Source organism: Melanostigma gelatinosum (genome assembly GCF_949748355.1).
Source record: "Melanostigma gelatinosum genome assembly, chromosome: 1".
Lineage (NCBI taxonomy): Eukaryota > Metazoa > Chordata > Actinopteri > Perciformes > Zoarcidae > Melanostigma > Melanostigma gelatinosum.
Window position 1 is genome coordinate 20,519,595 of NC_136634.1, and position 14,566 is coordinate 20,534,160.

The following is a 14,566-nucleotide window of genomic DNA, read 5'->3' on the forward strand; positions in this document are numbered from 1 at the left end:
ATTGAAGTAGCTGAACTTTCTTAATGACTCTTATTATTTGCTCCCCTCTTCACAGCCTACTGAATTGGCACCGGAGCAAAAATCAAGAGTGCATTTTCAGGATTTGAGTCAATATTACAGTTAACTTTCTGACTAAACTTTCTTACAGATTTCAGGGTACAAAACTACCCTGAAGAGCTACATATTTCTTCAATGTCAAGCGCCCACGCGACGAGCAAAACACTCAGCGGCTTACCACAAATTCAGGAAAGTTTTGTTAAAAAGCAAGTCCAACTCTCTCCGTCTCCCATCAAAGCTGTCTTTCGTTCTCTCTGTCTGATGTCACTTTCTTCTCCAGTGCTCTCATAAAACAATTCTACTTGACTAAAACCCTTAAAACAGTCAATACGGCTAGAACAAAGACAAATCCCCCCCCCGCAGCCTAAAAGTTTGGCCGAAACACACTGAGCAGAACCAGGGGCGGGCAGCCAACGGGGTTTTGACCACCTCCATCATCAACCGGCCCTCGCTCCGAGATCGCCGACCCGACTGTATTCTATGCTTCACAGAACAAGTTACGTTTACTCTGATACTTAAAGCTCATAGTCACTGATGAAGATTTATACTACTCCTCGCGATCTGTATTCACACTCGTGGTTTCCATCTGCGAGCCGGCAGCACCCCTACACACACACACACTCACACACCCAGCATGCAATCTGCCCCAAAGAGGCGGGTCTATGAAGCAGTTTAGCCAATGATGCTTTCATGCTGATTAAAGATATAAATGAGTGAAATACAATTTAGCCAATCAGCGTCCTCAAATAGATTCAGCGCCGGAGCCGGCATTCTGGTCGACAGTAGTTCACAGAGCGTCTCTGATCTGAACTACAGAGAAGCCGCCTAAGCCCCGCCTCTTCACGTTTAGAATGCCACATATAGATAGTGACATATCTGCTATATGTTATCCTTCCACAATTAATTCTAGATCACTACAGCCTTTCATGTAGATATTTATTTTTTTATTTATCATATTACTATTATTTTCTTTTGGGGGGGCGGGGATTAGTAATGTAATACAGATTTATAAGCAGCATTAACTAAGGTACCACACTTTTATCTTATTGCTCTCTTGAGTGAAGCGGACTAAGAGTTTGGACTTCCACGCTTCAGGCGACATCCTGCCAGCAACGAGAGGTTTTCTTTCATTTCATTTTTCCCACTGTGTGTGTTGCATTTGTTGTAAACTCAAATTAAAGGTAACCTGAATATAGTTCGATTGTATCGTTTCCTGTTAAAGGGAATTATTACGGTAACCCTCAAGTTACTAAAGGGAAATAGAAAACAGCCCTACCTAGAACATGTGCACCAGCGCCACTGCGTAGAACCATATTCATCTAGCAAACGATACCTACCTTGGAGTGTTACAATAGCCAGTATCATTTTATTCAATGTGTCCATCCGGGCAAATTGGTGGATCCAAATGTTATAAAAAAAACATATATGATGCAATTTCTTTGTAATCATCCAAAATAATGTTAAGTGTATGGGTATTTTCCCAAGTAGGCCACTGACTGGTCGATACGTGCGATGCATTGAGTGGGCAACGCGCCGTGTATTGAGTGGGCCGGTCTGACAGTAACTCCCGGGCCACTTTTTTCCCCCAGTCCGCTCCTGAGCAGAACTAATAAAGACCCTTGTTTGCTGTAATCATGCAACGTGTCCGTTTACAAGCGAGAGAGGGAGTATAGACAATCCAAGGTCCGTTTTTAGTCTGAGGAAAGGAACATTGCTTTGTTTTTAATTATTTTTTTCACCCCTGTTCCAAATAAGATTTATTAAAAACATTACTCTTTTTGCCCCAAACACTATTTTAATGAATGCTATTTAACATTTAAAAAACATATGTTAATATAGATGTATCATGTTATTCATGTGACTTGTCGTGTGGAACTTCTTTTTTTTTATCATTTAGATTTAATTACATCTCCAGAAAATCTTTTGCCTCATGTCGTCAACATTATGAAATTTGGGGCTCATCTTGGCTATGTCAAAGAGTTTGTGGTCAATGTGTAACATAATTTGTTTATTTATTTCGTGAAATGTTACACCCTCACAGGCCAATAACCTTTTTCTCAACAACATTAAGGGAAAAAAAAGGCAAAGGAAAGGTTTCTAATAACCTGGATAATGAGGTAGCCCCGATTAACCCCGCTAGGTTCTTCTTGGTTGCAGGGCTTTGAAACGCAGGCTAATGAGAAGCTTCACAGCACAGCCTGTTCTTATACTCGCTGCAGTGTGAAGCACATTCCCAAAACTTCAAAGAGAATCAATAATTGTTGCAATTTGAGTGATTAGACCTTGGAACTAAATTTCCATCAATGTGCATGGAGGCAGTACGGTGTCTAAAAGCTTGATCTTAATTCTGTCATTCGGTGTAAAACATGAACGAAGACCGAAACTGAAGTGATTAATACCGCATCAGGTAATGTGCAGCACAATTATGGACGAGGTATAATAAGGACACCTTTGTTCCTGCACCTGCTCTGTAGATGTCCTCAGTGAGCTCCTTGCAGCTGCAGGTCCCCTGATTGCTGCCGTGATCACCACCTGCCTGCACACCTGTCTTGCATCAGCTAATTAGTGTTCCAGTAATGTACAAACAAAGGCAACTATCACGCTTTACATTGTCTGGGATTACTTCTTTTGTCTGTCTCCGTACTCTAGCTCGGTGTAGCTAAAGCTGCTAATGGTGGCTCTGCTCAAGTTAGGATCGATAGCAATACCCTGCCGCAAAAAGCCCACACAGGGCGGGGACTGCTGTGGGCGGCTCCAACAAACACCAGGAGGCCGCTGTTCGTTCCCCATGTGAAAGGGACTTATTTGTCACACTTGCCCACTTCAGTAACGGCACCTCCGTAGCTATTTTAACTCAACAGACGATCTTTTCCTAAACCTAACCAAGTATTTTTGTTGCCTTAACAGCTAATTAGGTTGTTTCCTGTGAAAGTAGGAGTTTATTTTGAAAAGACTGTATGCATGTAACCCGCAGAAATTGACACGTGTTGCTGACTTTCATAGGAAAATTCTGCTTCAGGTCCAACTGCTGTCCAGAAATGTCACCCATGGCAGATTTGCACAGGTTTAGGAACACTGATGAATTATTATAGATCACAGATGGACCCCAGGTAACGAAAGTCCTGTACAAATACGGCTAAGCTGCTCAATGTAATGCAAATGTTTCACATGTTGACTTGTTCAAATTTAGCAGATGGCTACTTTCTATTTCTCCACATGCTATTTCTTGTCAAAAAGTGCACAGACCAGGCTGTGTGAAATGTAAAGTAAACACGAGGAGGCCTATTTAGTGATGCGCATTACTTTTCTTAAAGAGTTAAATAGTCCTTACAAATACACGCATGCATGTGTGTGTGTGTGTGTGTGTGTGTGTGTGTGTGTGTGTGTGCGTGTGTTGGGCACTGTGGGCTACTCACTCTGACCAGCGAGTCACACCGATTGTGTTCTGTGTCAAATGCATTTGACCTACGCATTCCAGAGGGCAGACACACTGAGACACAAACCCACATCCACACAAACATCCACATTTGCAGAGTTATGCAGAGACAGACAGCGAAGGACAGAAGAAGGTAAACAGATCTCCTCCTATTTTTTTTTTACGATATTCTTTTCATTCTGTGCACGCTCTCTCCCTATTTCCACCTCTCCAACTGTCTGTTTTTCACAATGTCCTCAACCTGTCTGCAGGTCACAGCTATGCCACTTCAAAGTCACTGTTACTGGCAAAGTGTCAAGAGGATGAAGTGACTACAAACACAGAGGCCATGAAATAAATACAGAACCGTATGCTGAAGATGAGAGAAGCAGAGCAGCAAGGACAGAGTTAGAAAGATGCAAATATACGACTTGGAAGATCAGTCAAAGATGCAAAGAAGGTGTCGTAAACTGAGAGCCCGCCGTGGCTATACATAGATGAAATGTCACCAAATTCTTTGGAGAAGGCTTTTAAGTCATCAATATAGTTTAAAAATACAAATGCAAATATCAAAATAGTCGGCGTGTCAGAAAAAACAAACCATAAACAGACGACAACGAGTGAAACTTCCGAACCTAGCCTGACCTGAGTGAGTCATATAGGAATTCATTCTTTTATGCTGTCGTTCAATGGAAACGTTCTATTGGAACTTTGTTTGTTGGAGTGCGATTCAGGAGCAGTGGATGTGGTAAATGGGTTACTCAAGACCCATAGCCGCTGAAGGACGAGCAGAGAGGATGCAGTCGAGAAAAAGCATTTTAAACAGTTTTTCGACTTCACATTTGGTTTTGGAGAAAAGCTTTCACTCCTCGATAGTCTGATGTATGAAGTCAGGGAAAGAGGAACATTTATAAACCTGTCTCTACCTTTCTAATTTAAGTGGTATCAACTCCCCCAGTGATATGAATTCAAGGCAAGGCAAGTTTATTTGTAGAGCACATTTCAACAACAAGGTAATTCAAAGTGCTTCACATAAAACCATTAAAAGCATCAAAACACAATAAAAACAATTAAGAACATTCATTGCATTAAATTCAGTCATATCAATGAAGCTACAAGGCACTAAAGATCAAAGATCTCTTAATCTATGGACAACAAAGTAACATCTATCTGTTATCTCTATATATATCTATATATATAGATATATATCTTTCATCTCTGTTTACTTTTGATGGACACATTTTGTTTGTAGTTTAAATCAACAAAGGCAACGCAAACTACCAAAATACAGATCGACCTCGGCCAATCACACGGAGCTAACGGATGAAGATGAAGATAAGCTTCTGGCCTAAGGGGGTGTTTAATCGAGCATGTTTCTTGTTCCTCCCAGAAACATGTATTCAGAGACCAGTTTGTGTTCTCAGACCGTTTTGAAATTCATACGGTCAAATGACCTGACTTTGTGGTCAGGTCCCGACTCCTGTGCGACATTCAGCTGAACAACTCCATGTTATGTAGCATTTGATCCGGACACAGTGACTACGTTTCACGGCATATAAAGCGGCATCAATAATTTCAGCATTAAAGTCACAAAGTGGTGAGTTTTATTCCCCCCCGGGTCATTATTATCCCCATATGTTTATTTAACACTATTTTTTCCCCATGATGTATAACTCCAAGGGTGCAGAAAGAGAGCAATCTTAATCGAGACCAAATTAGGCCTGAAAGCCAATAAATGCAATGATGAGTTTTCCATCTAGTAAAAGGAAGTGCAGCACACGCCATGGGGCTCCCTCTGGCAGCAAGAGGAACACTTTTTATTGTAGCACATAGTGAAACTAATAGCCTTCCTGTTATGATGATATGTGAGGGAAGGACATTTTCATAACATAGTTGAAGTTAATGAGCGGCCCCATTCTGTGACTTCTCAGTTGACTGGGGTGGATGGTTTTGACCTGTGCCAGTAAATCGCAAATTGCCGAGCAGAATATTTCATCTGTTTATACAACACAGATGGATAAAGCAGCCTAACAGGCAAAGAAGAAATTGGGTACGAAGGGAATGGAGATGTGAATTAGATGAGTGGGATAAAAATATCTGAAAGCTCACTGACATAAGAACTGCCCTGCTATGAAAGAAAACGTTAAGTGCTTCTCAAAGAGTCCCATTAGCGAATGAGACTCAATGATATTGCTCATCTGAACAGAGGGAAGGTGAATGAATATCAGAAAGCTCATAACTGACAATACTGAGCTACAGCAGATGCCATTCAACCGCACAAACATGCTCTCTCCCATTCGTTTACACCGGACAAGCAGAGTTTTGCAACTCTGGCCCTTTTTCCACATGATTTCACCCCAGGCTCCTTACCTGATGCTCTGGACCTGTAAAATGTCTGGATCTGTGGCGTTGAGTGAGGCCACAAAGCTGCCTAAAGGAATGTTTTCCATCCTGGTGACTATCAGGGGGTCGGGGAAGAAGACGGGGCCCTCGTTGATGTCCAGGACTATGACGTGGACAGTGGCTGTGGAGCTGGGGCCGTAGCCGACATCAGGAACCAGAGCGTCCTCGTTCTCCACTTTGATGAGTAGCGTGTGGAGCGCAGCGGCCTCGTAGTCCAGAGGCTGAAAGGGGGAGGGGAAATGGTTGTGAATGTAAGGGAAGGGTGATTATGTTGTGTATGAATACGTTGGATAGTTTGATGTACTTTACCTTGGCAACGGACAGCATTCCCTCATTATTGTCTGGGTTGGTTTCAATCTCAAAGCTCAGTGTGGGATCTCCGTTAATTATCGAGTAGATCGCTCTCCACGCCCCCGTGTCTGGGTCGTCCCTGTCGTCTACTGTCAGGTTGACCACCACTCCCGTAGAGCCCTCGTACACGTCCGCCTCGAACTGTTAGAGGAGACGGACAGACAAATCACCATTAGTGAGCAGGATGAACTGAGGGAACTGACATCTACAGGCCACAACAGCACAAATCAGCCTCGTGTATGTCCTTTCGTTAGAATTTCAGCTCACTGATACAGCTGTGAAATGCCAAAGCTATTTTTATACTCTGGAACTACAGCTGAAAAGAGGGAAAGGAATTAAGAACATGGAAAAACGAAATAAAGAAGTACGCAAAGAAATGTAACAGTCATGACCCATATTCTGCAGTCAAATCCAAGAAAAGACATTTGAGTTTGAATGCATGGACAAACAGCACACGTAATAGAATAAACACTCGTTGTGGATTCTCCACAGTGCATCTCATTTACCTTTCAGTGTCAATCCCTCCCAAGCTCTCTGATCATTGTTGGCAGCACGCCTCAATCAGATTCCTATCCAAGCATTCTGCCAGCAAGGCTCTCACTAAAGACTACATCCTGAATAGGGGCCACTGCAGAAGCTCCAGGCAGGCAGAAGCAATGCTGTGTGTGTGTGTGTGTGTGTGTGTGTGTAAGGACCATTATGGTGTCAGAGCTTACAGTGTAATCTTCCAGACACAGAACACTCTGTTTAGGGATAGTGCTGGTCCAGCTTAGATTACTGCGTCTCCTGTCAGCCCACGGTATTGTTGTTTCACAGATTACCCTTTTACTGCCTTACACTGCCTGGCTCCATGCATTTATCTGAAAGGACACAAACATTGATTTCTCCTCTTTCTTTCCTTTCTCCCTTTTTTATTCATTCAAAGCTAGTTTAAAAAAAAACCCCATTGAACCGTTGAACAGTCATTTAGGACAGAGAGGATGGAGGCACAATGTTCTTTGGAGAAGGAGGTTATGTTTGAACCCACATGGGCATTGTTGGCCATTTTGTCCTGCAAGCCTGCGGCAGTCTGGTACAAGCGCATCATGTGAAAATTAGGAAGCTGCATGGAACCATTGAAAAGCCAAGCACTCATTTTGAAAACAATTTCAAGATTTAGCGAAGAACCCTGAAGCAGTGAAAGACACATGCAGACCTCTCTCTCTCTCTCTCTCTCTCTCTCTCTCTCTCTCTCTCTCTCTCAAAACCCCTTGAAGTTGTCTGAGGAAGACTGAGGAACAAGGCTCAGATCAGAGTTAGAAAGAGCTTATCTGTGTCAACACTTCCACGAGTTTGCTGTATAAATGATTTACACACTTAATACACATTGGTAAAGACATTCCTTTTAGTTCCCAGCCCCAGGCAGAGAGCCAGTTACTGTAGTGCTTCTCGCTGAGTCCACTCAGAGAAAAGATGACCACAGGACCAGGGCAATGCAGGTCAAGGGTCACACGCACACTTTACGGGACATTACATTGACTGACATTCATTTAGACACCCATCTCTTTTATGCCTGACTTTTTTATCTTTTTTTCCAAAAGATAACGACTGATTTGAGGAAAAAATAAATAATGAATGGATAATGTCACGTTTTAGTCTGGTGTTTCAGCGCTGTCATTTTTGATTGCGCTATTTATACCTTTTGATTGAGATGGTGACTTTTGTGTGTTTGTTATTACCGATTTATGTGAAACTGCTGCAGGAACATGATGCTTCAGCATGGTGTGCTGACCCACTAATGACTCTGTTCCTAAAAACAAATGCACCAGATCACATTTCTTGCTATAGCTGTTATTAGGTCTGCATGTTTATTTTTTTTAGATTTGATGAGTACTGAATATCTTGTACATCAGTGAACTACTTCGCTGCTGTGGTTTAGAAATGTCTTTGTATTTTACTGTGGTTCAAAGTATCCATTGATTTACAACCATCCCTGTGCAGCATGAACATTGTTGTATCATTGTTACATTACAACTATATGACCATTCAACAATGAGTTAATGATTTATAGAAACAACTTATGCAGACGTGATGTTCACAGCATTGGCTGACACCGCTTTATTATGTGTCAAACGTTTCATAATTGATTTCTATACCGTACCAAACTGAATGGAAACCAGTGCCTGTGAGGAATGTGTGATCTGTAGTCTCCTGTAGTTAGTGCCATGATACACGTCAGTCAAGATAGAGTGGTGGTTCAGGTTCCACCTGCTAGCTAATGAAACCGAGTGGATGTGGGTTTAACATTTACAAGGTCAGAGATGCATTTAAGACATTCTAATGGCATGGTTCTAGGAATGGCTCTTTCACTCTGTAGTGTGTCAATTTGTTGACACGCTGGTCCAGACTGAAATATCTTGGGGATGAATCTTAATGACTTTAGTGATCCCTGGACTTTTCTCTCGTGCCCCCCCCCCCCCCCCCCCCCCCATGTAAGAATGTTTGTTTGTCTTAAAATATCTACCTTAATTCAATTATTTTCCCATATCGTTCAGCCAAAGCAAAACAGCTGGTTGATTTCCTCAATCACAACACCACAAAACCTTCATCTGGACACTGTCAACATCGGTCACTGCACTTCTTCTCCAACAGATGGGGGGGGGGGGGGGGGGGGGGGGTGCAAAAGAAGCCTGAAATCCTGGCAAAGGGCCCGAGACAGAGATGTGAAGCCTTGGAAGACTATAGGCGTACACATCAGCTTTACCGAACACGAAACGCTCTCTGCCTCATTAACACTACTATGGAAATTGCCTCCTATTTCTTACACAGGCTTTTAATTTGTCTTTCATTGCCAGCTGGCATTGTTTGCTTGTTACAAACCACTGACTAAGGCCTTTTCCTTCTTGTCTGACTGTTGTGTGCAGAGCTATGGCCGACACAAGGATAAAGACAGAGACGTACAGTATATGAGCCAGGTTTAAGCAAAAAAAAGTGTTTGTTTTGATACTGGCTGCTATAAACCACCAAGTTTATCATTCTGACTTTTCCATCCTGGCTCCCTCTCATAGACATTCACAAGTAAAGAGATGACCGTAATTGCAGTCAAGCAAACACACAAATGCTGAACCATATTCTTACAGATAGTACACAGCACCACACACACACACACACGCGCGCGGAGACGAATGGAGATCAACTTATTTTATTCCTGGATGTCTGTCAGGTTGTGTTATGAATACAGATGGCAGTTAGGGCTGCACTGACAGGCAGCAAGACAGACAGTCGAGCAGCTGTTCGTTTGCCCTAATGGAAAGTACTTTGTGACACGTCCCTGCTGCCCCAAAGATTTGTTCTGAAAGGGAACACGCACAACAGTGGCCCATCACATTAAACCTCCTGAGACGAGACTGTTCTGCCTCTAAGTAACATTTGCTCCCTCATCACATCTCGGCAGGGAGGCGCTGCAGCAGAGGCATTTTAAGTTTGTGTCTCTGAACGAGTTGGTTCATTTTCAACCGTATCTTTCTCAGCTTTTTTTTATCACTTTTTCGAACTGCTTTAAAGTCTATCTGTTCTTATTTGCTACTTTTTTGATCCTTCCAGTTCGTAAAAAAGCATGTAAGCTGTCTACTGTAAGTGGTAATACACTATCTGGAAAAGAAATGACATGCACAAATCTAAAAATGACGAAGCACCTTGAATATAACATCTCATAAAATGGTTTGAAAGTCTTAAAACTTTGCACGATGTTGCAACGCACTAACCAAATTTTTTTTCTAGGCCCCTTTGACAAAATACTGAGGAAGGCGTTGTAGAGGTAAAAGTCTAAATTAGAAAAAAATCCCCCTGACGTGAACAGGAATCATGTACAATTCCAAGCAGCCACTTGTCTTTCCTTTTTCTGCTTTCAAAAGCAGCTTAACTCTAAGCAGAGCGAGGTGTAGACAGACAGCAAATCTGTAAAAAAAAAGGCACCATTTTCATTGTACTGTACCAGCATGAGGCTGAAATGACAGCAGGTACTCGTGATCAGTCGTCTTCCCACCTAATTCTGTACACTGTGTGTGTGTGTGTATTACCTCTCTCTCTAACCCCCCACTCGCTTTGTACCCTTTCCCCTGTCTTTAATCCTGCACAGTAAGTGTGCCTGGAGAGTTAATGAGCTTACCTGTGTCTTTATTCAATTTGAACAGCCTCTGCTCAGGCTGCTTCTGAAGATAGATTTTTCTGATGAATCTGACATTCAGCAAAGCAGCTGTTCTACCTTTGCGGAACATGACAGCACTCATAATTGTCAATGCGGTGGAAAAAAAGAAAATAATCCTCAAGAAATACAGGCACACAGTGTATTAAATAACCACATGCTTCAAAAACACCAACAATCATTCACGTGTTACAGCTGATGCATTACATCGGATAGCGTCAGACAGACTGGAAAGTTCTGCTTCCAAGAGTTTCCTCCAAAAAAACCAAACAATCTGACAGTCTCCGCCTACTTTCCGCTGCAAAGAGTTACGGTTGCTCATTTCAACTCTGTACATCTATGAAGGTAGATTTGTGTCTTTATTTTTCAAAAGCAAAAAAAAGTTTCAAAAGCAAAAGAAAGTTTCAAAAGCAAAAATAAAAGTTTTAAAAGCAAAAAAAAAAGTTTCTATGTGATCTAAAATACACTGATTTAAAGTATTTTCCCAGAGCCTGCGTTCATAATTGCCAATTTATCTACTATCATGTATGTGTGTGTACTGCACAGCTTCCGCGACAAGGTGGTGCGTTTGAACAAATAAGGGACGTTTCAAGCAGAGGTGGCAGAAGTAGTAAAGGTTTTCTTCGGTGTCTGACCAGTGTAGTCATAAGACGCATGTCGTTTTTAGATACAGTGTCGTCATCTGTACCTACCTCGGTCAGAGAGAACCAAGCTCATAGGATTTGTTTTAAATTGTGTCATACATGTGTAGCTAACCTTAGCTAACATAGATGCCTCAGGTGCATGTAACGTTCGCCCACAGTGGGGCTACATGTCAACACAGCAGCCCTCCATGTCGTTCTTAAAAAGAGACTCCACGACACGAACAACATGAGAAGAAAGTGAAGTGCTGCTATATTTACAATAATTTTGACAAAACAGAGCAGTCAACTTACCTCCATGTCACGTAACCTCCCGTTTGTGTAGATGATGCAGATACGAGACGCAAGTCAAACGGACCAATAGAAACTCCTGATACATTCAGCAGCGTATGCCCCGCCCACTACACCCAACTCAGCTTTTGGCTTCAAAACTTTGAGTTTCAAAACTTTTGGCTTCAAAACTTTTGGATTCAAAACTTTTGGATTCAAAACCAAAGCTTTTATTTTTTTAACAAATAAATTATTCTCAGTTTATATATTTGCTTTTAAAACTTTTTTTTTTGCTTTTGAAACTTTTTTTTTTTGCTTTTAAAACTTTTATTTTTGCTTTTGAAACTTTCTTTTGCTTTTGAAACTTTTTTTTGCTTTTGAAAAATAAAGACACAAATCTACCTTCATATACATCTACCACCAAGTAGACTGCTACACTGATCATGACTCCCTCTGAGGAGAAAGTCCTTCAAAGTGCTCTCCTTTTACAATTTGCAGAGCTGGTGTTCAACACACAGCAAGAGACATAAAAAAACTGAGGAGCTCAGCAATTCTTTTGCCCTATTTAAATGTTGCCTTAAAACTTCCTACACAACTGAGACATTATACATTTGTAGAAGACTATTTGCATATTACACCACCTCTTACAGTTTGAATGTCTACCAGCTATACTGGGACAGGTAGCAGTGACTCCCCATGGTGAGAGGTGTCATACTGCAGCGACAAGGACATGATCCCTCACTGGCTTCCCAACTACAATCAATTGTCAATTGTGTTTGTTGCAGCACACAACTTAGCAGGAGCTTCGACAGTTACCTGGACCCCAAGTCTCTTTGGCAGTCGATGAGAATTTTTCCCCTGCATCACATGTGTCGATCATGGGTGTATGAAATACAACCTCATTAGAAACATGCATACTTGTTACAGCCAAATTCTTTTTAAGGTGTTCATTGACAGTGCAGCCCTGGTTTTTGACTGACAGAATATAAACCAAAATCTGCGGACGACATTGATGTTTACTAATGCAGAAGTAAATAAATGAATAAATAAGTAAATGGCAGAATATAAGAACAGGAACACAAAGACAAATGTCCACAAAGGTTACTTACTCATTTCTATGTTTGCTGCACACTCTCCATCTACAACAGGATATACCGTAGACTGTTATTTTACGATGCGCAATTATACATTATACCTATTTTTATGTAAATGTCAATCAGCCAGTGACATTGGTTTGTTGGAGGATTGAAGATCTCGACATCATCATTCTGCAATCTATGTTAATGAATGGAATGAACAGGTGCTATACAATGACACATGATATTGCCACCTAATATAAAATCTTATAAAACCAACAAATGTACATATTTGATCATCATGTCCTTGATGTTGCACAAAAAAAAAAGAAAATCAGTGGCAAGTTCCTTTGAGAAAATAAAAAGAACCATTGAAAAGATTGCAGCCTTTTCAGACGAGGCCACTGTGAGCTTGTGTGGAGGCAGACAGCCGGCCTTGTGATTGTAACACATTCAACATTCTTCTGGGAAAACTTCACAATTGAGTGACTGAACACCTGATGCTATTCTATGTGGTCTTTCACACTTATTTATACTGCTTATTCACTCCTTATCTTAAGCCTCATTTCCACCAAGCAGTCCAGTTGAGTTCTGTTCAGTTTGTTCAACATAACATTTCAACAACATTTCTTTCCGAAGTTGTTGATCGTACCAGGTATGTTTTTTGGTACCACCTTCCAAACAAAATGAGCCGATGCTAGGAGAGAGTAAAAATACCCAAGACAAATCCGCCACTTTTAAGTAGTCAAGCTCTCGTCAATAGCGACAAAAACATTTTCGATTCACTGGACCCAAATATTAAATAAATGGCAGCCCACAAAACTCCAACATACACGAGAATGAAGTGCAGATGTTTCTCTGTTCGGCTACATCATGAGAGGATTCAGCGAGTGTCCTGTTGAAGATGATGTCACGGCAGTACGTGGCTTCGCTATGCCGATTAGCTGATAATCATGCCTGCATCAAGCCGGTACTATCTATAGCGGAAAAGAGATCAAGCACCTGCCTGGTACCAAAACGCGAATCGAGTTGAGAAGAGGCGTACGATGCAATGAAAATAAGGCTTGAGGGACCGCGAGTATCTGAATAAAATTACCGAGTAATTCGGTACCCTTCATGGGTTACCTGCTTTATGCAGCACGCTTGCTTGACATGAAGTAATAAAAATGACCTCATATGCACACTTGTCAAATACTGGATGATGGAATAACTGAGCAAATGTAACATGAAATATAATTGCAAATATATGCAAATGTGGTCTTACATGTGGATCAGAAATGCTTCAGCAAGACACCTATTTTCATTCTATAAATTTGACAATTTATCCACGGGAAAGTTAGGAGCTGACCAACATCGTATCATTTCAGATTTTCCAAAGTTTCAAGGACATAATATATCTCACCACATCTCACTCTAACCTGATCCGAGAATGTATGTGTCAAATAACACACACACACACACACACACACACACACACACACAAACCTTTGTCCTTCGTAAAATGCCCCTAACCGAACACACAGAGCTCAAATCCTTTCCCATCACTTTCCTGTTTGTGACAGAGATTTCTGGCCAACTAGGCCACCGTATCACCCAGGGTAAGCGCCGTGTGTATCTCAGAGCTAGTGAAGCAATCATGCAAGGCCCGGACTAATCCGTGACACCCGTTAGCCATCCCCCGAGACAGACCAGCACTGACAGGGCCCTGCTGCCCTGCGCCTGGTGCTACACCCATCACTGCCAACGTCTTTATCAGTGGGACAGATGGATTGCAGGCCAGCATATTCTCCTGGTCATAACATGGGAGGGAGGGGAGGAAAGAAGAGAGAGGAAGGGGAAGCAGACAGAGAGACAGCCAGGTCCAGGGAAAGAGCCCAACATTGAATGAGAAAACTAAAACAAAGACTGGCTGTCAGTGAGTTGGAGTGACAGGAGTGAAGAGGTCCATCATGGCCTTGTTATGAGGAGCTGGGGGAAATAAGCCTGGCCAGACATGGCGTTGAATTAGCAGAGCCAGAGAGAAGAGGAGGTGAGAAGAGGAGTCCAAGATAAAATGAAGGGAGCGTCAGTATATTGGAGGAGGAATGATATAACAAGGAAGGAAAGGAGACGTGAAGGGCAAAAGGTGCTCGTGTGGAGGAAGGCAGGTATGCCAGCGTCTGCTCTGATA

At 41.9% G+C, this 14,566-nt stretch overlaps 1 protein-coding gene across 1 annotated transcript in view; it reads right to left on the reverse strand.

The window, feature by feature from the left end:
- The window catches only part of cdh13 (cadherin 13, H-cadherin (heart)), a gene marked incomplete at its 5' end in the record, with an annotated part of 225,316 nt that overhangs the window by 45,892 nt on the left and 164,858 nt on the right, over positions 1-14,566 (reverse strand). Inside the window, 2 exons of the mRNA XM_079268410.1 lie at positions 5,843-6,096; positions 6,185-6,367. Of these exons, the coding sequence (XP_079124536.1) occupies positions 5,843-6,096; positions 6,185-6,367 (437 nt within the window). The remainder of the gene's footprint in view (positions 1-5,842; positions 6,097-6,184; positions 6,368-14,566) is intronic.